Source organism: Dryobates pubescens, chromosome 1, assembly GCF_014839835.1.
Source record: "Dryobates pubescens isolate bDryPub1 chromosome 1, bDryPub1.pri, whole genome shotgun sequence".
Lineage (NCBI taxonomy): Eukaryota > Metazoa > Chordata > Aves > Piciformes > Picidae > Dryobates > Dryobates pubescens.
Genome location: NC_071612.1, coordinates 26,723,463 through 26,748,454, shown reverse-complemented (window position 1 = coordinate 26,748,454; position 24,992 = coordinate 26,723,463). Strand labels below are relative to the sequence as shown.

The window sequence follows — 24,992 nt, the reverse complement described above, 5'->3', positions numbered from 1 at the left end:
GTCTGTGAGTGTATGTTACCAGCTCCCCAGTTGTTTTCCTTCCTAAGCTACGTGGGAAATAAAAGAAGTAGTAATGACAGGCTGCTGTTGTTCTGCTGTGGAAGGGAACACAGACAAAGAAGGAAGGCTTTCGGGATAGTAGGCAGTGCTGGTTGTCTTTATTGTCTTTTTCAGTGAAAACTTTCATCCTCTTCTGCAGGCATCACTTGTTTGGATTTGCTCCTTGAACACTAAGCCACAATGAGCAACTACAGCGTGTCCTTGGTCGGCCCAGCTCCGTGGGGCTTCCGCCTGCAAGGAGGCAAGGATTTCAACATGCCTCTCTCCATCTCCCGGGTAAGTGCATTTGCCTCTCGGGCGATTTTAGGCTGTGGCCGACTTGCAGCCTTCAGACACGGGTATACAAAGCCATGAATTGCAGATGCTGGGCCTCAAACTTGCCCTGTGGTGTGGGAGGGCTGGTTGGTAAGCTGGAAAATGAAATCTTTGTTGTCTGAGGACTCCCAACACAATCATTTGAGGAGGAAGGTGTTGATTTGCCACGGTTGTTTTACCTGCATTTATTTATGCAACAATCAAAAGAAAGCACTCTTGAATTCCCATCTCTTCTCCCACCCAGATGTAGAGGCTGGAGCCTGGCAGGAGTCAAGCAGTTTTCTGTGCAGGGATGAGTCTGCATTTCAAATGATAGGCAGCAGGGAATGGGGGGGAAATATCAGTCACTCATGTTGCAGTTGTCCAGCAGTTCTTAGCAGCTTGAGGATCTTCTGGTGGAAAAAGGGGTGGTTGAGTTTGTTGCATAACTTAAAGACTGCATGAGGAAAAGACTTCATATGTGTGTCTCATTTAAGGAATTACTTATTTTCACCTGGACTGCTGTGCCCAGCTCTGGGGCACTCGACACAAGAAGGGTATGCACCTGAGGGAGAGGCTTCAGAGAAGGGCCACAAAAATGATGGAAGGGCTGGAGCACCTCTCCTGCGAGGACGGGCTGGGACAGTTGGTGGTGTTCAGCCTGGAGAGGAGAGGGCTCTGGGGAGACCTAATAGTGGCCTTCCAGTGCCTGAAGGGGTCTGTATCACTAGGACAAGGGGCAATGGTTTTAAACTAGAGAAGGGTAGATTCAGATTGGGCATTAGGAAGAAGTTCTGTAATATGTGAGTAAGAGGACCCTGGAACAGGTTGTCCAGGGGGGTGGTGGAAGCTTTATCCCTGGAGGTTTTTGCAGCCAGGCTGGATGTGGTTCTGAGCAACCTAATCTGGCTGGGGATGTCTGTGATTCTGTTTATTCCTGCACATCCCACTATTTACAGTCAAAAGTGCTTAAACGAGGGCAGTTGTAACCAATCATTCATTAATACCGAGTGCTTAAGTGAAGAGGCCAGTTCCTCCCATGCCAGTTTCTCACCAGTGTTTCAGAGCCTGTGCTCTGAACTGGTATTCAAACCATTCGAGGAACTAAGTCAAAACAAATGTGATCTTTGTACCCAAGCACTATCTAATTAGCTTCCTGCTTTAAAACCCCGTTTTCAGGAAAGGCTTGTCTTTCAGTGTGGGCTGAGTTTCAAAGCATTCCTGGCATGGCTAAAGCACTCTCCACATAAAATAGAGGACAAACTTTGGAGCATTGAGTATATGGGAGCATTGGAAATCTCGGGATGAGGCTTCTGATGGCTCTGTACTCCTTCAAATCTGATTTGCAGTGTTTGAGGAGCCTTCTCTGTGACACCTCTCCTCCTCCTCTTGCCTATTCATCTGCTTTAGTGACAAAGATGAATTATTTTTCACACCTGTTGGGACTGCAGAATTGATACTGCCCTGGGAGATGGAGCAGCTTTCTATTTAGGTTTATGCATCACGGGCATATTTTTAGCTAATCTTGACTGGCGATTCAGGCCTCGCCGCTTCCTTTAGGCTGGGTTTAGCCTGTGCGCCTGTGGATTGGGCTGGGGAAGTTCAGATACGGCTTGGCTCTGCAAAAGATCATTTTGTATGGCCAAAATGGACTGAAGTGCTGTAGAAATACCTGCACGCAAATGAACAGGATGTCAGGGAGTGATAGGACTAGGGGGAAGTGGGGGGGAAAAATAGAAGTGGGCAGATTGAGATTGGATGTGAGGAAGAAGTTCTTCCCCATGAGGGTGGTGAGAGACTGGCACAGGTTGCCCAGGGAGGTGGTGGCAGCCTCATGCCTGGAGGTGTTTGCAGCCAGGCTGGATGTGGCTGTGAGCAACCTGCTGTAGTGTGAGGTGTCCCTGCCCATGGCAGAGGGGTTGGGACTGGCTGATCCTTGAGGTCCCTTCCAACCCTAACAATTCTGTGAATACAGCTTATGTCTGAGCCAAAAAGAAGGGCTTGAGAAGCAGTTTGTTTGCAAACTCCAGGGCTTTTCAAGCAAAACTGTAAATCAGTTTCTTCTTCAGTAGCTGGTTAGCCTGCACTGATTGAAATTTGAACTGGTGGGTGCAGATGGTGCCCTTCTGATTTGATGGGAGATGTGCTCTCCTGACAAGCAGTTGCAAAAGCAGAGGCTTTTGTCTGAGTCATAGAATCAACCAGGCCGGAAAAGACGTCAGAGATCATCAAGTCCAACCCATTGCCTAATACCTAACACCTCATGACTAACTAAACCATGGTACCAAGTGCCACATCCAGTCCTTCTTTGAACACCTTCAGGGATGGTGACTCCACCACCTCCCTGGGCAGCACATCCCAATGGCCAATTACTCTTTCTGGGAAGAGCTTTCTCCTCGCCTCCAGCCTAAACATCCCCTGGCACAGCTTGAGACTGTGTCCTCTTGTTCTGGTCCTGCTTGCCTGGGAGAAGAGATGACCCCTGGTATAGAGTACTTGTGCATGGTACTGATGAGCAGTGAAGTGCTGTAGGCAGGAATCCGTAGTAAACAAATAGTTTCAGGAAAGGGTGGTGATATTTTTTTCTGTAAGAAGCCTCTGCTGTGCTGAAGAGCCAGCATGCAGTGTAGCTGTAAGCTGCCTTCCCATCTAGAAGCATCTAAAGGGGAAGCCTGTGTTGAAATTAGCCTAGACTGTTGCTTGATTGCAGGAATCAAACAGGCTGTCCCGTGGAGTAGCCTGAGGGGAGCTGCTCTGAATAGCTTAAGTATAAAATCTTCACTTGGGAGATTCCCTAATGACAAATGTCAGCACCTGCAAGAACAGAGGGAAGTGAAAGATGGGGACCAGGGGTGGCTTTAGGACATAACTATCCACTCTGCCTATTACAGCTCAGTGCTGCTGCTTATTTGCAGTTTAGTGAAGGTGGGGTTGGGTTGGTTTGGCTGGTTGTGTGGTGCTTGGTGTTTTTGAGTTGTTGTTATATTTTGTTTTCCCTTTGGAACAAAAAAGTGCTTAGCTCTGGCATGCCAGTCCAGCTTTGGCTTGATAGCTGGGAGAATTCAATGCTGTGTTCCTGGTGTGCTTGGAACAGCCTGTACCATTTACCCTTCCAGCCCTTAGCCCTTCTCTTCCTGATGAAGCATAAATGTCTTCCTGCTTACAAGGACTGCTAATGAAATTATCTTAGCAAAATGGGAATGAGACAGCAGAATTGTGTTCTTGGGCAAGGAGGACTCTTCCCCCCCCTTGTTTTCTTTCTTAATCTGGCCTCTAGATGCTCAGGGTGAAACTGGCTGCTCTGCTGAGGGCTAGTTTCTTGCTTTCAACTCCTTGAAATTAAGTTCAACCAAAGTGCAGTTTATAGAGCATAGAAAACACACTGGCTTCTCAAGATGTTTATCTGAAAAGCTCATTCTTCTAAACAATGAACAAATTAAGAGCTTGGATGGGTCCTTGGAGAAAACTTCTTAGTAAGTCAATCAGCTTTGTACAGAATGCAGAATGTCAGGGGCTGGAAGGGACCTCCAAAGCTCATCCAGTCCAACCTCCCTGCCAGAACAGGAGCACCTAGAGCAGGTCACACAGGAACACATCCAGGTGGGGTTGGAATATCTCCAGAGAGGGAGACTCCACAGCCCCCCTGGGCAGCCTCTTTCAGGGCTCTGTCACCCTCACAGGGGAAAAACTTTTCCTCCTGCTCCCATGGCACTTGCTCTGCCTCAGCTTCCACCACTGCCCCTTGTGCTGGCATTGGGCATCCCCCAGCAGAGCCTGGCTCCAGCCTCTTGTCCATTCACTCTCAGGTTCCTCATCTCCAAGCTCCAGAGCCCTCACCTCCCTCAGTCTCTTCTCCCAAGGAAGATCTTCCCCTCCCCTAATATTTTTGTGTGGCTGTGTGCTGGGCTCCTTCATGCAGTTCCCTGAGGTCTGTCTTGAACTGAGGAGCCCAGAAATGGACACAGTAGTCCAGATGTGGCCTCAGCAGGGCAGAGTAGAGGGGGAGGAGAACCTCTCTCTGACCTATTAACCCTTCTAATCTACCCCAGAATGGCATTGGCCTTCTTGGCCACAAGAGCACATTGCTGGCTCATGGTCAACCTCCCTTCCACCAGGAGCCCCAGGTTGTGGTGGTTTCCTTGTTCTCCCACAGGTCAGTCCCCAGCCTGTCCTGGTCCTTGGGGTTATTCTTTCCCAGTTGCAAGACTCTCCCCTTGCCCTTGCTGAACTTCATTCCACTTCTCCATTCCCAACTCTCCAGCCTGTCCTAAGTCTGTCTGTGTGGCAGCACAACCTTCTGGTTTGTCATCCACTCCACCCAGTTTGGTGTCATCAGATCTCCATCTTTCATTAAGAGCCAAGCTTTAGAAGTGGCTCAGGTCATGTACTATGCTGTAGGGCTGCTGAGAGGCTTATTCTGTAGTGGTACTTGTGTGATGAGGTCACGGTCAGAGGAGTGACTTCCTCTGTCCCGCTTTCCTTCCTTCCTTCCAGTCCAGGTCCCCAGCCAGTGAGCTGTCCACGTGGATGGAGCATATAGGGTTGGCTTTGCACAGTGTTTGCTTGCTGAGGAATTTGGCCTCCTTCATATTTGGAAGCAAGCTATTTTCCCAGCCATTAACATCTGTGACAACCATGTGAGTGAGAGTAAAGGAAAAGGATGCTTTGGATGGGCCTGGAGCATGTCAGCTTTGGGCAGAGGCTGGCTGAGCCTCTTGCCCTTGTGCTTTATTAACCTCTGTGTCATTTCCAGTGACATCAAGTTCTGTGTGAGGATGGAATAAGTTACTGCAGTGGGGGTCTAGGGGAGCAGTCTCTTCCATCAGGGCTGTGGAACGGGAGAGCTGCTGGCCAGCGGTCGCCGTGTGGGTAGCCGCGCTTCGTCCTGCGTGCTGCCCGGCTGCCTGCTGGCAGTTGCTGGCACTGCTCTGCTGGTTTGATTTGCTGCCACGCTGTGATGGTTTGCACAAAATGCAGCTGAAGATGTATTCCACCACTTCAGCTTCCTGGCCCAGGGAGAGACATGCTGGCTGAGGTCATGGCGTTGGCTTTCTGCTCCAGCGTAGTGCGGGAGCTACCGGCGCGTAGGAAATGGCTGGGGTTAGCCAAGCCCTAGAACAGAGTAGCACTTCTGGCTTTGTTTAATTCTGTTTATGAGATGTGCTTTGCTCAGAATGACAAATGAGCTCCCGGTGCCAGAGGCTGTGTCCTTTCCACGCTGAGTCCTGAAGCAGTGGCAGTTTTCCCTGGGGGAGCCAGGTGGAATACAGACAGCTCTAAAGCTCCCAGCTGCCCAAGTGCCTTAATAGGAACAAGTTTCCTGAGAGTCCAAAGGGTCCTGCTTAGTGCTTCAGGAGTTGCAGAATTGTCTACAAGCAGTATCTTCCTTTAGAGTGCTCCTCAGTTTATCTTGAAGATGGAAAGAGGCATCAGTTGAGGAAGACATAATTTCCCAACTGCCTCTTTTGTCCTAGAATGGTCCAGGCCAGAAGGGACCTCCAAAGCTCGTCCATCCTGACCTCCCTGCAGTCAGCAGGGACATCCCCAGCTAGATCAGGCTGCCCAGGGCCTCATCGAGCCTCACCTTCAATATCTCCAGGGAAGGAGTTTCAACCACCTCCCTGGGCAACCTCTTCCAGTGTTCCACCACCCTCATGGTAAGGAACTTGTTCCTCACATCCAATCTCAATCTGTTCTGAGATCAAGTAGGAATCTACCTTATTTTAAAGTCTTTCTCCTACTGAAGTCATTCCTCCAGAAGTGAAGCTGGCTGTTAGAGGGGGTGGGGGAGGGAAGGAGCCAGGGAGCTTGTAAGCTGAGGAATGTCTGCTGGGAACATATTCTTTTCACAGTGGAAAATGCTGGTAACTCTTTTTTTCCCCCCTTTATAAGTGACAGTTCAGTTAGAGCAGGAGTAGTGTAAGCTAAATATTGAATGATGGAGAAACTAAAGTATGCAGGGTTCACTTCTCAAGGACAGATGTAGTGGTGGGGGGAACAACCAACAACTCTTGATTAGATGTTTAGAGCAGATGAAAAGTTGGCAGTCCTTCCAGAGGTCAGACATTTGGGTCATTGAGTGAAGAGTAACAGCAAGAAAAGCTTTTTCCTTTGTGAGTCTCTGGCCCTGGAGGTCTGACAACTTCTGTCGATTTCCCCCCCACCTTGGGATGCTATTTTTAGCAGAACTGTGTTTTTCTCATTATTCATTGGCTGATGGCTATCAGAAGGCATTGTGAGGAGAGAAGTGGTGCTGAAAGGTTGGTTTGTTTGGCTTTGGTGCTGAGCCAAGAGATAACACTGTTGGCTTCCCCCCTCTCCCCCTCTATTTGTTTGGATTTTGAAGAATACATTTCCTAAGGGAGTGTGAAAGCAAAACTCTCCTGTGTGTGTCTGAGGCAGGGGAAAGGTAGAGAAGGTGATGCTCCTCTTGCCAGTGCTCAAAGAGAAATCAAACAAACCACAGCCCCTTTTTTTCTTTTTAACAAATCTGAGAAATGAAAAGTATGGTTTTGTGCAGTGGCCTCATCAACAGCCTGGCTGAGGACACTGGGAGTACCCTCAGCAAGCTCCTGAGGATACAAACTGGGGGGTGGCTGACACCTGTCAGGCTGTGCTGCCATCCAGTGAGAGCTGCACAGGCTGAGAGCTGGCTGCAGGCAAACCTCAGGAAGCTCAATCAGGACAAGGGCAGGGTCCTGCACCTGGGGAGGAATAACAGCAGGCACCAGGACAGGTTAGGAGCTGCCCTGCTGGAAAGCAGCTCCATGGAGAAGGAGCTTGGAGTGCTGGTGGGCAGCAAGTTCTGCATGGAACAGCAATGTGCCCTGGTGGCCAAGAGAGCCAATGGGATCCTGGGGTGCAGCAAGCAAAGTGTGGCCAGCAGGGCTGGGGAGGTTCTGCTCCCCTTCTACTCTGCCCTGCTCAGACCACAGCTGCAATCCTGTGTCCAGTTCTGGGCTCCCCAGTTCCAGAGAGACAGAGACCTACTGGAGAGAGTCCAAGGGAGAGCCAGGAGGATGCTTAGGGGACTTGAGCATCTCCCCTGGGAAGAGAGACTGAGAGCCCTGGGGCTGTTTATGTGGAGAAGAGAAGGCTGAGAGGGATCTGATCAATGTCTGTCAATGGCTGAGGGCTGGGGGGCAAGGGGAGGGGGCCAAGCTCTTTTGGGTGGTGCACAGCAATAAGCCAAGGAACAATGGAGACCAACTTGAACAGAGAAGGTTTCAGCTCAACAAACAATATCCCCAGGGAAGAAGCCTCAACCACCTCCCTGGGCAACCTCTTCCGGTGTTGCACCACCCTCAAAGTAAAGAACTTGTTCCTCACATCCCATCTCAATCTGCTCTGCTCTAGTTTGAAGACATTGTCCCTTGTCCTGTCCCTGCAGGCCTTTGCAAACAGTCTCTCTCCAGCCTTCCTGGAGCCCCCTTCAGGTACTGGCAGGCTGCTACTGGGTATCCCTGGAGCCTTCTCTTCTTCAGGCTGAACACCCCCAGCTCCCTCAGCCTTGTCCTCATAGCAGAGCTGCTCCAACCCTCTGATCATTTTCATGGCCTCCTTTGGATCCTCTCTATCAGGTCCTTGTCCTTCCTGTCTCGTGCTATGTTTGTGCTGTAAGAGCAGCTTCTCTAATGACTTGCTTAAATAGAATAGAATAGACCAGGTTGGAAGAGCCCTTCAAGATCATGGTGTCCAACCTATCATCCAGCACCACCTAATCAACTAAACCATGGAACCAAGCAACCCATCAAGTCTCCTCCTGAACACCTCTAATGATGGTGACTCCACCACCTCCCTGGGCAGCCCATTTCAAAGGGCAATCACTTTCCCTGTGTAGAACTTCTTCCTAACCTCCTGCCTAAACCTCCCCTGGTGCAGCCTGAGCCTGTGTCCTCTTGTTCTGGTTGCCTGGGAGAAGAGACCAACCTCTGAAGGGACGTTGTAGACAGGCAGGTAGCTGTAGAGAGCAAGAAGGTCTCCCCTGAGTCTCCTCCTCTCCAGGCTAAGCAACCCCAGCTCCCTCAGCCTCTCCTCACAGGGCTGTGCTCCAGACCCCTCACCAACTTTGTTGCCCTTCTCTGGACATGCTCCCGCAAGTCAACCTCCTTCCTAAACTTGGCCCCAGAACTGGACACAGTAGTCAAGATACATGTGGAAATGTAGTCCAGGGAGAAGTAGGAAGAGGAAGCAGAGGGAGGGAGAAGTAAAATGTGGGTAGTGTCCAGTTTAGTGCAGCTGTGAGGAGGGGCAGGTGCTACCCTGTGACCGAGGGTTGATCAAACCCCAGCCAGTTCTGTGTGCCCATGGCTGCTAAATACTACTTCAAAACAGACCTAAGGTTTCAAGGTGGGGAGTGAAGGCCACCCTTACTGGACAGGCTGGAAGAATTCTGCTTTGAGTGGCATGTGTAACCCTGAGCAGGGGCATCCCCATCCTCTTTTTGCCATTTCCCTGCTTCATTCTTCACTCTGCTCTCAGCACTGTCAGTTGATGTGTCCTGCCACACAGCAGCTTTCCATCTTCTGCCACTTAGACACCAGTGCAGTTCCCATCACATGTGCTGACCCCAGCAGAGAGATAGTAGAGGGACAAAATGCCATGTTAGAAATTGAAGACTGTTGTGATACAGAATTAACCAAATTGGAAAAGACCTTTGAGATCATTGAGTCCAAGCTATCACCCAACACCATCTGATCAACCTAACCATGGCACCAAGTGCCTCAGCCAGGCTGCTTTTAAACACTTCCAGGGATGGTGACTCCACCTCCCTGGGCAGCACATTCCCATGGCCAATCTCTCTTGCTGGGATTAATGTCTTCCTAACATCCAGCCCAAACCTCCCCTGGCACAGCTTGAGACTGTGTCCTCTTGTTCTGGTGCTGGTTGCCTGGGAGAAGAGACCAACCCCCACCTGGCTACAACCTCCCTTCAGGGAGTTGGAGAGAGCAAGAAGGTCTCCCCTGAGCCTCCTCTTCTGCAGGCTGAGCAACCCCAGCTCCCTCAGCCTCTCCTCACAGGGCTGTGCTCCAGACCCCTCCCCAGCTTTGTTGCCCTTCTCTGGACACCTTCCAGCAACTCAACATCTTTCCTAACCTGAGGAGCCCAGAACTGGACACAGGACTCAAGGTGTGGCCTGACCAGTGCTGAGCACAGGGCAGAATGACCTCCCTGCTCCTGCTGGCCACACTGTTCTTGATGCAGGCCAGGATGCCCTTGGCCTTCTTGGCCACCTTTGATGCACACCATCAAAGCAGCTGAGCAAGTGCTGCACTGGTGGAACACACTCAGGAGTTGTGGTGAACAGTTAGCAGCCACAGAGCACAAGGGGAATCATAGAATGGTCTGCGTTGGAAGGGACCTCCATGAGTCATCTAGTCCAATCCTCTCTGCAGTTAGCTCAGGTTGCCCAGAGCCCTGTCAAGCTTTTTTCCCCTTCTTTTACTCTTCCTCCTCCTTCAAGGAACTTTTCTTGATCCCCTAATATTGGAACCATGTGTGACTTAGCATTGTGGTGAGTGTGGGCCATCAGGTGATAGATGTGTAGGTATGATAGATTTGTGCTGTCAGTCCCTTATTTTGACTTACCAGGAACCATCTTCAGTGGCTTACAGCCCAGAAAGCTTGGAAGGGGATTGGGTTGTGTGCTAGCTGAGTTCTTTCTCTGTAGTACTGAACATGAAGCCTTGAGTCCCTGCTCAAAACAGGGAGATGCAATTTATCCCTTAAGAGGCTGGTGCAGTGTAGGCCAGACAGTTTAAAGTAGACTAGGGCATAGTATTTGTCTTCTTTTTTTAAGGATTCTCATTGTTTCTCTCTCATTCTGAGTTAGTCTTGCATTAGAAGCTTCAGTTTTAAACTGTTAAGCATTGTAAATGTAAAAGCAGGAGTAAATGATATCAGAGAGTTGGAAGCCTCTGCAAGTATCTGACCTCTCCTGTAGTTTTGAGAGCCATGTGAGCTCTCACAATGGCTGTCAGCTGTGCCTGTAACAAAGCCCTGAAGTAATATCTAATGCCTTGTGTGATGCCTCATAGGCTGAAAAGTGGCTCTTGCCAGGTCTTTAGTAGTCCTGTTGGAAAGGTCAAATGGTTTGCATGTTAACTGGGTATGAAAGAGGCTTGGCTTACCCTGGCCTATAATTAAGGGATGACCTAATGTGTTATCTAGTTCTTCTCCTAGCAAGTGATTGAGTACTGTGAAGTACTTAACCCTGAGAAGGCAACAGAAGCAGCTATCTTGTGTGAAATATTTCATGGTTCTGATGAAGGCCTGAACAATGATTTAGATGCCAATCCTGGGTTAATCTAAAGGGTAGCAGTTTTAGGAGGGTAAAAGTCATTGTTAAGTTTTTGTGCTTATGAACCGAAGAACTGTCAGGGTTGGAAGGGACCTCAAGGCTCAGCCAGTTCCAACCCCCCTGCCATGGGTAGGGACACCTCACACTACAGCAGGTTGCTCACAGCCACCTCCAGCCTGGCTGCAAACACCTCCAGGCATGAGGCTGCCACCACCTCCCTGGGCAGCCTGTGTCTCACCACCCTCCTGGAGAAGAACTTCTTCCTCACATCCAATCTGAATCTCCCCATTTCTAGTTTTGCTCCAGTCCTATCACTCCCTGACACCCTCAAAAGTCCCTCCCCAGCTTTCTTGTAGGCCCCCTTCAGATCCTGGAAGGCCACAATTAGGTTTCCTCAGAGCCTTCTCTTCTCCAGACTGAACAGCCCCAAGTCCCTCAGTCTGTCCTTCTGGGAGAGGAGGACATTCTCATTCTCCACCTGAAAGACCAGCTTAATCTTTAAGTTTACAATACATCTGCTATTAAAGCTTTTTGGTGGTTTCCCCCCTTTATCTCCATCTTATGAGTGACAAACCAATCCTAGTTCCAAGAGCAGTGCAGCTCAGCTAGCAAGTGAAAGGTTCCTTTCTCTGCTGGGAAGTAAGGGGCCAGAATTAGTGGGGAGGTTGAGCGTCTTTTGCCAGTGATGTCTACCTTTCTCTGTGGTTCTAGACTTCGCTTGGCCTGTTGAAAGCCATGGGGAAGCTGGTAATGGGGATGTCTCTGGCTTTCTCCTGTGTCCTGGCCATCTCTGCAGTGCTGCCTGGAGTATTGGCAGCTCACTAAAATGAGGCTAAGGTCATGTCACGCTTCACACTTCTGTATGTGAACTGGCCTCTACCCCTCTCTCAGTGGTGATCATTGGCTGAAGATGGTTGGCAGAAGAAAACCTCTGGTTGCATTTCCATGTTGGAGCTCAGAGCCAACCCCATGGATGAAACTCCTCTTCCTAAGCAGGGGTGTGGTAGGGGCAGTGGAGGCTCACTCAGCCCAGCAGGCTTGGCTGCAGGCAGTGGTGGGGGGCAGCTACCTGAGAACAGGGCAGTGTCGAGGTGCCAAAGCCAGGGCTTGCTGGGACATGTCTGTCAGTGTACTAAGCTGTGAAAACTGCCACTGAATGCTGATTAAATTACAGCTTTTGTCAGCTAGGGATGCAATCTGTTCTCTCCACTTTCCAGCTGTCATGTTTTGGCAGCTGGCTGCAAGCAGGAGTCCTTGTGGCAGTGGCTGGTGTGAGTCCCTTTTGAAAGCAGGTTCAGTTTGTCAGTGCAATCCTTCTGCTGTTGTGCAGCTCAGGTGTCAGCCTGTAAATGCTAAGAAGCCAAGCCTTGGCACTGCAAAAAGCCCCAAACCAATCTCTTAAGCAGAACAGTGGTTTGTCTATATGGCTTGTCTCTATGAGATGACTCTTGCTGGAGTGCACTGCTGCTCAGCACCCTGCAGTGCTCAGTCTGCAGTCTTATGGTTACCAGATGGAAAGAAGCACTGAGCTGCTTGGAGGAGCCAACCCTTCCCAGCCAACTTTCTGCTTACTCACAAGGATGTGTTAGGCAGTGGTTGCCAGCGTCAACAGAGCTGGCCAGCAGAGATGTTTGCATGACATCCTGAGAGCCAGATGAGAAGCAGACCTTTAACCAGCCACTCAGTCTCCATCACTGAAAGTTCAGAGTTTAGTAGCATTTGGGCATGAGGAGTCTTTGCACATTACACTTGGGGTGGGATTTTACTGTCATAGAATGGTCCTGGCTGGAAGGGACTTCCAAAGCCCATCCACTCTGACCTCCCCTCAGTCAGCAGGGACATCCCCAAATAGATCAGGCTGCCCAGGGCCTCATCCAGCCTCACCTTCAATATCTCCAGGGAAGGAGCCTCAACCACCTCCCTGGGCAACCTCTTCCAGGGTTCCACCACCCTCATGGTGCAGAACTTGTTCCTCACATCCAATCTAAATCTGCTCTGCTCTAGTTTGAAGCCATTGTCCCTTGTCCTGTCCCTGCAGGCCTTTGCAAACAGTCTCTCTCCAGCCTTCCTGGAGCCCCCTTCAGGTACTGGCAGGCTGCTATTAGGTTTCCCTGGAGCCTCCTCTTCTCCAAGCTGAACACCCCCAGCTCCCTCAGCCTTGTAGCAGAGGTGCTCCAAGCCCCTGATCGTTTTCATGGCCCTCCTCTAGACCCTCTCCATCAGGCCCATGTCCTTCCTGCACTGAGGAAATGTGGTGGTGTTGCTCTTATTCTCTTGTCTCTCTTTGCAGTCTGAAGTTGTTGCACTGTTAAGCTGGAAATCAGTACCTCAGGGCATCTCCTTTTGTGCAGCCAGGCTGGATGTGGCTGTGAGCAACCTGCTGCAGTGTGAGGTGTCCCTGCCCATGGCAGGGAGTTGGAACTGGCTGAGCCTTGAGGTCCATTCCAACCCTGACAGTCCTGTGTTTCTCTGGCAGGGTGTTTCAAGTGCTTCTGGTAACTCTGATGCCTGCTGTGCCACTTGCTTTGCAGTGTGTGCAGCTCTGCTCTTGATTTTATTGCATCTTGTAATCTATGCCTGTTGGGTTCCCTCAGTCCTTACCATTCCTGCTCTCTGACTGCTGTGGCTCTGTTTAGCAAACACTTTATGCCCAGAGTACCAAACAAGGCTTTGCAGGCCTCTCATGTCCTCCTTTATCTCAGTAATGACTACCTAGCACAAGACAGCCTTCACCTTGCAGCTTGGTCCATTTCACTTGAGAGAAACTCCTGTATGGCTTCAGGTGGAGGCTGCAAGGAAGGGGAACTGGTGAGCCCTCACAAGAGGGGATTCCTCAGGAAGGGGGGGAAAAAACCCCAGGTTACCTGGAATAAGGTGATAAGAAAAGAGCCTCTGGGGTGTGTAACTGCTGTGGTTATGGTGAAGTGTGTTGGAAGAGTGCTGACATGCAGATAGGTTAGACTTGCATGCAGTGACATTTCCCAGAACTGCTGCTGACATTACCTTAGTGTAATGGGCCTTCTGAGTGAGGAAGGACCTCCCTGGGGCATCTCAGACTGCTGACCACTCACTGAGCAGTACAGGTTAAGAGGGGAACTGCTGGAGAGCAGCCCTGGGGAGAAGGAGCTGGGAGTGCTGGTGGGCAGCAAGTTCTGCATGGGACAGCAATGTGCCCTGGGGCCAAGAAGGCCAATGGGGTCCTGGGGGGCATTCAGAGGAGTGTGGCCAGCAGAGCCAGGGAGGTTCTCCTCCTCCTCTACTATGCCCTGGTGAGACCTCACCTGGAATAATGCATCCAAGAGGGACAGGGATCTGCTGGAGAGAGTCCAGCAGAGGGGTACAAGGATGCTGAAGGGACTGCAGCACTGCCTGGCGAGGGGAGGCTGAGAGCCCTGGGGCTGTGCAGTCTGGAGAGGAGAAGACTGAGAGGGATCTGATCAATGGCTCTCAATATCTGAGGGCTGGGGGTCAGGAGGGAGGGGACAGGCTCTGCTCAGCTGCACCCTGGGATAGGACAAGGGGCAATGGATGGAAACTCCAGCACAGGAGGTTCCACCTCAACATGAGGAGGAACTTCTTCCCTGTGAGGTTCACCGAGCCCTGGAGCAGGCTGCCCAGAGAGGTTGTGGAGTCTCCTTCTCTGGAGCCTTTCCAGCCCTGTCTGGATGTGTTCCTGTGTGCCCTGTGCTGGATTCTCTGGTCCTGCTCTGGCAGGGGGGTTGGACTGGATGATCTCTGGAGGTGCTTTCCAACCCCTAACACCCTGTGAGCCTGTGAATCAGAGATGACTTTCTAGTGCCATTGTTCTTTTGAGTTTCAGCCAAATAGGTTTGATTCTTCCAACTTGTCACCTCTTTTAGCATAAAGAGGAAGAGAGTTTCTCAAGGACACCACTTGTACTGCCTTTGGGTGTTTGGTTTTTCCACCCCCACCTTGATTTTCATAGCCTGAGGACATCTCTCATAGCACTGAAATGAGTCTGCCAGCTGCTTGGGCTGCTGGATGTCACTTAAGACATGCCATTCAGAAGCCTTCATTCATTCATTGTGGCATTAGCAGGGTTTATAGTTTGAAAAGGTGTATGGTGGGATGGAAATAAAAGGACTAATAAGATCTAAGGATGGAAGAAGCCAGCCCCAAACTACAAAGCCCCGGAAATCTGTGAGAACCAAATCTGTGGCTGCTTGTCAGAAAGCTTTGGGCTGTGTCTGCCAGCTGATGTGACATCTGCAGGGATATCCTGCCTCTGCTTTGAATTACATATTTGCTGCTTTCTAAGTCTGTAAGCATCCTTTTTGGCCTGGTATTTGCTTACCATGCCAATCCTTGCCAGGCTGTGGAACATACCCTGGCTTCCGTGGGCTCTTGGTGCAGTTGCAGGGAATGTTTCAGCATCAAGGAGCAAGCTCCTTCCTTTTTGCAGCAGAGAGCACTTGGGTACCACTGGATTCTCCATCATGCATGCCTTGGGTTGCCAGCTCATGAAGCTCTTCTGACTGCTTCTTCAGGAGAAATTCTGTAGCTGGTGTTACACAGGAGGTAGTCAGATTGGTCTGGGCTGGATTCTGACCTTTTGCTGTGACTGCCTCCCCTGGGCACCTAGACTCAACTACCTATTTCACTTTCTTGCTGCCCCATTCCTGGGGTGTTCTATGGACCCTTCCAGAAGATCCCTGCTGCTCTGCCAGCTGCATGCTAACAGAGGCAGCTCTTCTCTCAGCCAGTTCAGGCCATTCTGCTTCAGAAGAGTGCAGAGGGTTTAGGTTTCACTTGCCCTCAAGGGTGTTAAAATACAATAGAATCATAGACTGGTCCAGGCCAGAAGGGACCTCCAAAGCTCATCCAGTCCAACCCCCCTGCAGTCAGCAGGGGCATCCCCAGCTAGATCAGGTTGCCCAAGGCCTCACTGAGCCTCACCCTGAATATCCCCAGGGAAGGAGCCTCAACCACCTCCCTGGGCAACCTCTTCCACTGTTCCACCACCCTCATAGTAAAGAACTTCTTCCTAACATCCAATCTAAATCTGCTCTGCTCTAGTTTGAAGCCATTGTCCCTCGTCCTGTCACTGCAGGCCTTTGCAAACAGTCTCTCTCCAGCCTTCCTGGAGCCCACTTCAGGTCCTGGCAGGCTGCTATTAGGTCTCCCCTGAGCCTCCTTTTCTCCAGGCTAAGCAACCCCAGCTCCCTCAGCCTCTCCTCACAGGGCTGTGCTCCAGACCCCTCCCCAGCTTTGTTGCCCTTCTCTGGACACCTTCTAGCATCTCAACCTCTTTCCTTACCTGAGGAGCCCAGACCTGGACACAGGGCTCCAGGTGCATAATGATGCAGCAGATCCAAGAGTCTGAAGGATGTGGCCAAACTGTTGCTGTCTAAAAAGCTGTTTTACTGGGACCTTGTATGGGTGTGAAGCTGCAGCCACTGTGAAGGGACTTGCAGAGCTGTTGGCTTGCTCAGAGACCTGTACAGGGCAGGGGTGGTAGCGTTTGACCCCCTCAGGAAAATAGGCAGGGCGGAGCAAAGAGTTATCAGCAGTGCCTCCAGCTTCTGGTGGCAGCATAGGCAAAGAGAAAGGAGGAAGAGGGGTTTGGGAATCAAGAGGGGTTTGAATAATTCTTCCTGTCTGACAGGAAGCCCTCAGTCATAACTGAATTCTCCTCTGACAGCCTGCACTCTGGGGGAAGTTTCTGTTAACTTCTGTAAAGTGTTACTAGCTGAGGCAGAGGAAGTGCCATGGAAACAGGAGGCAGAATTACTTCCCTGTGAGGGTGCCAGAGCCCTGGAAGAGGCTGCCCAGGGGGGCTGTGGAGTCTCCCTCACTGGAGATATTCCAGACTCTCCTGGATGTGTTCCTGTGTGATCTGCTCTAGGTGCTCCTGCTCTGGCAGGGGTCTTGGATTGGATGATAAGGGCAATGAGGCTGGGGAGGGGTCTGGAGCACAGCCCTGTGGGGTTGCTTAGCCTGGAGAAGAGGAGGCTCAGGGGAGACCTTCTTGCTCTCTTACAACTACCTGAAAGGAGGTTGTAGCCAGGGGGGTGTTGGTCTCCCAGGCAACCAGAGACAGAGGGAGAGGACACAGTCTCAAGATGTGCCAGGGGAAGTTTAGGGTTGAGGTGGGAGAAAGTTCTTCCCAGCAAGAGAGATTGGCCATTGGAATGTGCTGCCCAGAGAGGTGGTAGAGTCACCGTCCCTGGAGGTGTTCAAGAAAGGCTTGGATGTGGCACTTGGAGCCATGGTTTAGTTGTCAGGAGGTGTGAGGTATTAGGTAATAGGTTGGAGTTGATGATCTCTGGGGTCCTTTCCAACCTGGTTGATTCTGTGCCCTGAGCATTAAAGAGCAAAGGTGTTTGGGAATGTCTTTAGTGGGACTTCACGGGGTGCTGGGATGTGAAGAGCTGGCCCATCACCCTCTGTGCTGCACAGCACACTGGTGGTGTGGGAAGCAGTGGGTGGCTGGGAGTGTTGGCCTCATGAATGTCTTGACCATGACTTTCCAGAAGTGCTGAACAAAGTCCCTTTGTGCTTTAAAATGAGAACCTGAACTGCTAATTAGCTTTCTCTTCTGAGTGAGTGTGCAGGTGTGAACAAGTTGCTCAGAGCCCTGTTCCATGGGGTGCTGGAATAAGGAGGCTGAGTGCTGTCTCCAGCAAGCAGTGGGGGGTGCTTCTCTTCTGCCTGCAGTACAGCCAGGTGAAAAAGGTGGAGAATGAACAGAACCACAGAACTGTCAGGGCTGGAAGGGATCTCAAGGCTCAGCCAGTCCCAACCCCCCTGCCATGGGCAGGGACGCCTCACACTGCAGCAGGTTGCTCACAGCCACATCCAGCCTGGCTGCAAACATCTCCAGGCATGAGGGTGCTACCTCCTCCCTGGGCACCCTGTGCCAGTCTCTCCCCACCCTCATACATGCCTTTACTTCTGTAATTTGCCCATCCTGATTGTGCTGAGCCCACACTGCTGTGCTGTGTGCAATAAGCTCTTTCATGAACGATGCTTGGAGCTTCCTTTTCGTCCCTCAGGAATTCCTCAACCAGCTTCCCTGGTTTCTTGTGGTTATGGGGGAGACAAGTCTTCAGATGGTGAGATGTGTGGATTGCTCCAGAGAGCTTCTTTGCTTGTTGTGCTTGCTGCTGGTTTAAAACACGTGTTGTGTGAGAAATCCTTGCAGTGGGAGCTAGAGCATGGTAGGCAGGGTCCTGGGGAAACATCAGAGGAAATAGATAAGTGGTAATAGTAACCTGAATCTCTCCTGAAGATCACAGGATGTTAGGGGTTGGAAGGGACTGCTGGAGATAGGCTCCAACTCCCCTGCCAGAGCAGGACCAGAGAATCCAGCACAGGTCACACAGGAACACATCCAGATGGGGCTGGGAATGCTCCAGGGAAGGAGACTCCACAACCTCTCTGGCCAGCCTGCACCAGAGCTCTGAGAGCCTCACAGGGAAGAAGTTCCTCCTCATGTTGAGGTGGAACCTCCTGTGCTGGAGTTTCTATCCGTTGCCCCTTGTCCTACCAGAGGGTGAAAGTGGGCAGAGCCTGTCCCCTGCCTCCTGACCCCCAGCCCTCAGCTATTTAGAAACTTTTATGAAATCCCCTCTCAGTCTTCTCCAGACTAAAAAGCCCCAGGGCTTTCCTCACAGGACAGTGCTGCAGTCCCTTCAGCATCCTTGTAGCCCTCCCTTGGACTCTCTCCAGCAGAGGGTGACAGAACCCTGGAGCAGGCTGCCCAGGGGGGCTGTGGAGTCTCCCTCTCTAGAGATATTCAAACCCCACTTGGATGTGTTCCTGTGTGACCTGCCCTAGGCGCTCCTGCTCTGGCAGGGGAGTTGGACTGGATGAGCTTTGGAGGTCCCTCCCAGCCCCTACCATTCTGTGAGTCTGTGGCAATCTGAAGCCAAACCTGGGGAGAGTCCTTCCTTTTGTGCATTTGGTGCAATGCTGATGAGCTTTCCTGCCTAACAGTTTCCTGATGCTCCTGGTTAAACAGAAGTCTGCCTGAAAGGAGTTTGGTCTGGAGGAGAGAAAAGCTGAGAAAATCCTGCTGTTTGGGGGTGTTTTTCTCCCCACATGCTTAAAATCTATTTTGATGTTAGTGAATGAATGTTTTCATAAGTGATGAATAGAAACTTTGTTTTCAACAGCCATTTCCTGCCTTTCGTGAGTGTGTATTTGGCCTCTGAAACCTCCAGCCAGATGAAGGACATGGCAGGGAGCTGCTTTGGCTGTTGAGGGCATATTTGGCTTTTCTTCAGGCTGCATGAGGGGTATTTTGTTGTTGTTTGTGAGCAAATCCCTGATTCAAGTCAACTTCTCTCTGTTGTCCTTCAACATATAAGCAGGTGCTCAGCCCTGAGCTCTTTGGACATGCAGGTATTGGGCTCCTTACACACAGTTCAAAGAGGTCACCAACTGTAAGCAACCCCCATAATGATTCCTGCCTTCTGCTCCTTCTCTTCTCCATGTGGGCACTTAATACCAATTCTGCAAGCCTAAATAATTCAGCTCAACAAATTACTGTTCCAGCTGCAAACTGGATATAAACTGCAACACAGGAGGTTCCCCCTCAGCATGAGGAGGAGCTTCTGTATTGTAAGGGTAAACAACCCCCACTAAACCCCAAGATTTTTCTGTATAAAGCTTAGAGTTGAGCATGATCTGATGATGTGGGGGGCAGCAAGGAAAGTGTGGCCAGCAGGGCTAGGGAGGATCTCCTCCCCCTCTGCTCTGCCCTGCTCAGACCACAGCTGCAATTCTGTGTCCAGTTCTGGGCTCCCCAGTTCCAGAGAGACAGAGACCTGCTGGAGAGAGTCCAAGGGAGAGCCAGGAGGGTGCTTAGGGGACTTGAGCATCTCCCCTGGGAAGAGAGACTGAGAGCCCTGGGGCTGTTTAGTCTGGAGAAGAGAAGGCTGAGAGGGATCTGATCAATGTCTATCAATAGATGAGGGCTGGGGGGCAAGTGGAGGGGGCCAAGCTCTTTTGGGTGGTGCACAGCAATAAGCCAAGGAACAATGGAGACAAACTTGAACAGAGAAGGTTTCAGCTCAACATGAGGAGAAACTTCTTTAGAGTGAGGGTGCCAGAGCCTTGGAGCAGGCTGCCCAGAGAGGTGGTGGAGTCTCCTTCTCTGGAGCCTTTCCAACCCCACCTGGATGCATTCCTGTGCAGCATGTGCTAGGTTCTATGGTCTTGCTCTGGCAGAGCCGTTGGAAACAAAAGATCTGCAGAGGTCCCTTCCAACCCTTAACATCCTGTGAGCCTGGGAATCCACCTCTGATTTCTCCTTCAGTGCAAGGTCTTGCATGACAGCTTTCCTGTGCTTGCTGGCAGCAGATCAGCTTGTACTTTGAACCAAAAGGAAAACCCCAGTGTTGCAACACCTCTCCTCATCATTCTGCAGCACTGAAAGCAAACATGCAGGCACAGGCACCTCCACATTTTTAATGTCTGCATTGAAACCAGAGGAGTGTCAAAGCCTGCTTAGGTCAACATGAGTCTGCTTAATACTTGCCATAGCTTACAAACTGGCCTTGAAGAAGGTCAGGGCATTCTTGACAAAAGAAACAGCTCTGTCTTAGGTGAAGTTTAAAAGCTCATTACTAACTCAAATTGTGTTCTGAGGAGAAGCAAAGTAAATTTTTCAGGGAACTGCTGACAGGGAAGAGCTTGTTGAAAGGCATCCTCAAGGGTGTGAGTGTTTATGGTTTGGTCCCTGCCTTTCTAGTATTAGTATTTGTAGCCTGGCTAAATCTAAGTCCTGCTGCTCTTGTCTCCCCCCTTTTCCTTTGTGTTTGTTGTTTGTTTGTTCCACTTCCTCCCTTTTTTCCCCCATCACTAAAAACATTTGAGGAGACAAGAGAAACAAGTTCATTTCAGCAACATTCAAAGCCAGCAGTGAAATGGAAGGGCAAGGTTTGCTTGCAAGGAGAATACCACTTTCTTATTTTGACTTTGCTATAAAAGAGGGAAAAAACCCAGGAGCTTTCCAAGTGGATTCAGTGAAGGAATGTTAACTTGAGTGAAAGGTTTCAAAATATTGAAGTTCTGGGCTCAACAGCACCTTTTTATTTAAATGAACTCTTAAAGACTGTAGATTTGCTGACAGAAAGGAAGGGTTTCGTGCTGACAGAAAGGAAGGCTGTCTTCCTTCAGGTGCTGTCATCATGGTAGTGTCCATCCCTGCACCAGAGGTGGGGACCTCTGAGCAGTGTTTCAGCACTTCCTGCTGGTCTGCCCTGCAGAAAAGCCCTTTGCATTGCAGCAAGTCTGTGTAGTGGCAGGCTGAGAGGGGCTCATGGGATGCTAGGGGTTGGAAGGGACCTCTGGAAATCATTGAGTCCAACCCCTCCCTGCCAGAGCAGGACCAGAGAATCCAGCACAGGTCACACAGGAACACATCCAGATGGGGCTGGAAAGGCTCCAGAGAAGGAGACTCCACAACCTCTCTGGGCAGCCTGCTCCAGGGCTCTGGGACCCTCACAGGGAAGAAGTTCCTCCTCATGTTGAGCTGGAACCTCCTGTGCTGGAGTTTAGATCCATTGTCCCTTGTCCTGTCCCAGGGCACAACTGAGCAGAGCCTGTCCCCTTCTTCTCAACCCCCAGCCCTCAGCTATTGATAGACATTGATCAGATCCCTCTCAGCCTTCTCCTCTCCAGACTGAACAGCCCCAGGGCTCTCAGCCTCTCCTCCCCAGGCAGTGCTGCAGTCCCTTCAGCATCCTTGTAGCCCTCTTCTGGACTCTCTCCAGCAGATCCCTGTCCCTCTTGGATGCATTATTCCAGGTGAGGAAGCAATGTTCCAGGTGTGGTCTCAGTAGGGCAGAGCAGAGGGGCAGGAGAACCTCCCTCGAGGTTCCTCAGTACAGCTTCTTTATTCATGCATACCAGCTCTGAAATGGAGATGGTAACAAATCTCTGCAGAGGTCAGGCCTATAAAAACTTCTCAGCACAGCACCCTTACCAAAGCCATCAGAAGCAGTATATATTTATAGATAGCTGAGCATTGCTGTTCAGTTTAGGGCAGAGTTTTGTCTCTGCAAGAACCCAGTGCAACCCTTGGCCCAGGATCAGAAACTTGCTCTCAAGAAAAGAAGCCTCTGTGCTGGCCCTTTCCCAGGGAAGGGATGGCTCAGGCTATGGTGTGTGGGGCACCTGCATTTGGGCCATGGTTCATCATAGCCTGACCCTTTTCCTGCCTTCCAGCCTTGCAACAAGTGAGGATCACTGAAGTGTGCTTGAAGCTTTTCCTGCCTTGCAGCCTTTCAAGCGGTGAGGGTGACCAAACTCTGCTTGGAGGTACCATGCAAACCAGCCTGCATTGTGTGCTTTGAAGCTCCTTCCCTCACTAGGGGCTCCAGCAAGGAGTGATTAGTTCTGCTGTCCAATGCAACTTGGGGAGTTGCCAGGTCCTAATTTTCCTGCTTTTGGCTCTAACATTCTATGAAGCCCATGGATGTACAGCATTTGTGACCCCCTCCTCCCCAAGAAGCAGCAGGGGCCTGCAGTTGTTGTCTCGCTGTTTTGTTGTCACCTTGCCCTTCAGTGTCAAACCTGGGTGCAGGCAATGCCACTGCTATGGGAAAATCCCTCCCTGCTCCTGCCTGACCCAGGTTTCTGCCCTGGTGTGGATGTCCCCAGCCCTCCAGGCAGAGCACTGGCGCTCTTCCTTCCCTCTTTCTTCTGCCTTCTTGCATTTTCTTGTGTTGTCTGCTGTGGCTGGCCCTGGGAAAGCACCTGAGCCCTTCAGATGGCACAAAGTATTCCTCTCCTGCACTGAAATGGAGCTGTCCTTCACACACAGCAGTGAAGCCCAAAGCTGTAAATCATAGCTAACTTCACCTGCAGGTTTGATTTGTTTTCACTTACAGTGTATTTTATCTCTGCTCAATCTGAGATCCTTTGCAAAGCCTCTGTGGCACTTTTTTCCCTGCCATGATCCCATTCCTGCACATCTGGGTTTGGCAGAAGCATCAACTAAATCCTGTGGTTCTTGAAACCCTGAAGGCCTCTGTCAGCTCCATTTCGCTCGAGAGCTGGGGCTGCAGCTGAAGGTTCATTCTGAAGCAGAGCTGTAAGCTAATCTGCAGGCACAGTATCAGAGTGACGTGCTGGCTCGATGTGCTGGGGTTTTAAATAGCTTGCATTCATCTCCCTTGAGTACTAGGTGAAAGCTGAGAGCCTCAGTCAGCAGCCCACAGCACAGTTGGAGCTGGCAGTACACCACGTAGGCTCTGGGCTGCCTGTGCCCATTTTTGAGGCTTTCCCCTCTCACTTGTTCCATTTCTTTTTTTAAGCAAGAGGTCACCAAATCAAAGTTATAACTGGAGACAAAGCTCTCATTCCCTACACCACATCCACCTAGATGCTGGGCTGTGAGCCTTTTCCTTCCCATTCCTTACCACCCTGCTGTCTTTTGTAGAATCACAGAATGGTCAGGGTTGGAAGGGACCTCAAGGATCAGCCAGTTCCAGCCCCCCTGCCATGGGCAGGGACACCTCACACTACAGCAGGTTGCTCACAGCCACATCCAGCCTGGCTGCAAAAGCCTCCAGGGATGAGGCTTCCACCACCTCCCTGGGCAACCTGTGCCAGTGTCTCACCACCCTCATGGGGAAGAACTTCTTCCTGACATCCAATCTGAGTTCTAGTTTTGTTCCATCCCCCCCCCAGTCCTATCACTCCCTGACACCCTCAAAAGTCCCTCCCCAGCTTTCTTGTAGCCCCCTTTAGATACTGGAAGGTCACAAGAAGGTCTCCTCAGGGCTGCATCCAAAGCAGCATTGCCAGCAGAGCCAGAGAGGTGATTCTGGCACTTTGCTCTGCTGAGACCTCACCTGGAGTGCTGTCTACAGCTCTGGAGCCCTCAATATAGTAAGGACATGGAGCTGACGGAGAGGGTCCAGAGGAGGCCATGGGAACAATTTGGGGGTTGGAGCAGCTCTGCTATGAGGACAGGCTGAGGGAGCTGGGGTTGCTTAGCCTGGAGAAGAGAAGGCTCTGGGGGAGACCTAATAGCAGCCTGCCAGTACCTGAAGGGGGCTACAGGAAGGCTGGAGAGAGACTGTTTGCAAAGGCCTGCAGGGACAGGGTGAGGGACAATGGCTTCAAACTAGAGCAGAGCAGATTTAGATTGGATGTTAGGAAGAAGTTCTTTACTATGAGGGTGGTGGAACCCTGGAAGAGGTTGCCCAGGGAGGTGGTTGAGGCTCCTTCCCTGGAGATATTCAGGGTGAGGCTCAGTGAGGCCCTGGGCAACCTGATCTAGCTGGGGATGTCCCTGCTGAGTGCAGGGAGGTTGGACTGATGAGCTTTGGAGGTCCCTTCTGGCCTGGACCATTCTCTAATTCTAAGTCCCTGTAACTGCAGGACGTTGTGCGAATGAAGCATCAAATGCAACTGCAGCAACTGGATGTTAGGTCACATTCTGGTTTTGGTAAGGTTGGCATGGTTCCACCTCAGGGATGTAAGAGTTTCCTCACCCATGCTGGGAAGTAATTTGCCTTTCAATTGCTACTGACCTGCATTAGACTTGGTAATATCCAGGGAGGTGCTGTGCATGGTGTCTGACCAGGAACACTTCACTTCGTGAATCCTCAGTTTCTCTGTTGTCTTCCCTTTCTTATCTCCCTGAGCTTCCTTTTCATGTGCTGATGGTTTTGCATAGCTCTCTCTTCCCTGAGCCCTAATCAGCAGACCGAAGGTTGTGACACGGTCTTTTGTTTTCCAGCAGATTGTACTTGATTGCTGTCGTTTCCAAGCTGTCACTTCTGCTTGCTGAGTTACTACATCAGGCCTGTGCTGCTGAGGATGATGAAAACCAGCCTGCCCTTCTCTTCTCTGCACCAGGGGGAGGAATAATAACAGCTCTCTTCTGTTCACTGAGCGTTGTGGTTAGTGTTTAGGAAGTGCATGTGGCAGTAAAGCAGAAGCAGGGAGGTCTGGTGTGCAACCTCAGGCAGGTTAATCACTCCACATGGTGACATTTGAATGCAAACTTTCAGCTTCCCTGGGACATTCATCAATCTGCCTGGGGGTTCTTGCATTTGTTTGCATTTGTGTCTTAGACTGGAAAAAAAAACTAAGAAAGATCACAGTATCACAGAACGTTAGAGCTTGGAAGGGACCTCCAGACATCATCCAGTGCATCCCCTGCCAGAGCAGCATCACCCAGGGCAGGCTGCACAGGAATGCATCCGGGGGAGTTGGAAAGGCTCCAGAGAAGGAGACTCCACAACCTCTCTGGGCAGCCTGCTCCAGGGCTCTGCCACCCTCACTGTAAAGAAGTTTTTCCTCATGTTGAGCTGAAACCTTCTCTGTTCAAGTTGGTCTCCATTGTTCCTTGGCT

General features: G+C 50.8%; 1 protein-coding gene across 1 annotated transcript in view; it reads left to right on the top strand.

Moving 5' to 3' along the window:
- Positions 1 to 206: 206 nt before the first annotated feature.
- Positions 207 to 24,992, top strand: part of PDLIM5 (PDZ and LIM domain 5) — a 128,176-nt gene continuing 103,390 nt past the window's right edge. The window contains exon 1 of the mRNA XM_054163119.1: positions 207 to 336. Within this exon, the coding sequence (XP_054019094.1) occupies positions 241 to 336 (96 nt within the window). The 5' untranslated portion in view covers positions 207 to 240. The remainder of the gene's footprint in view (positions 337 to 24,992) is intronic.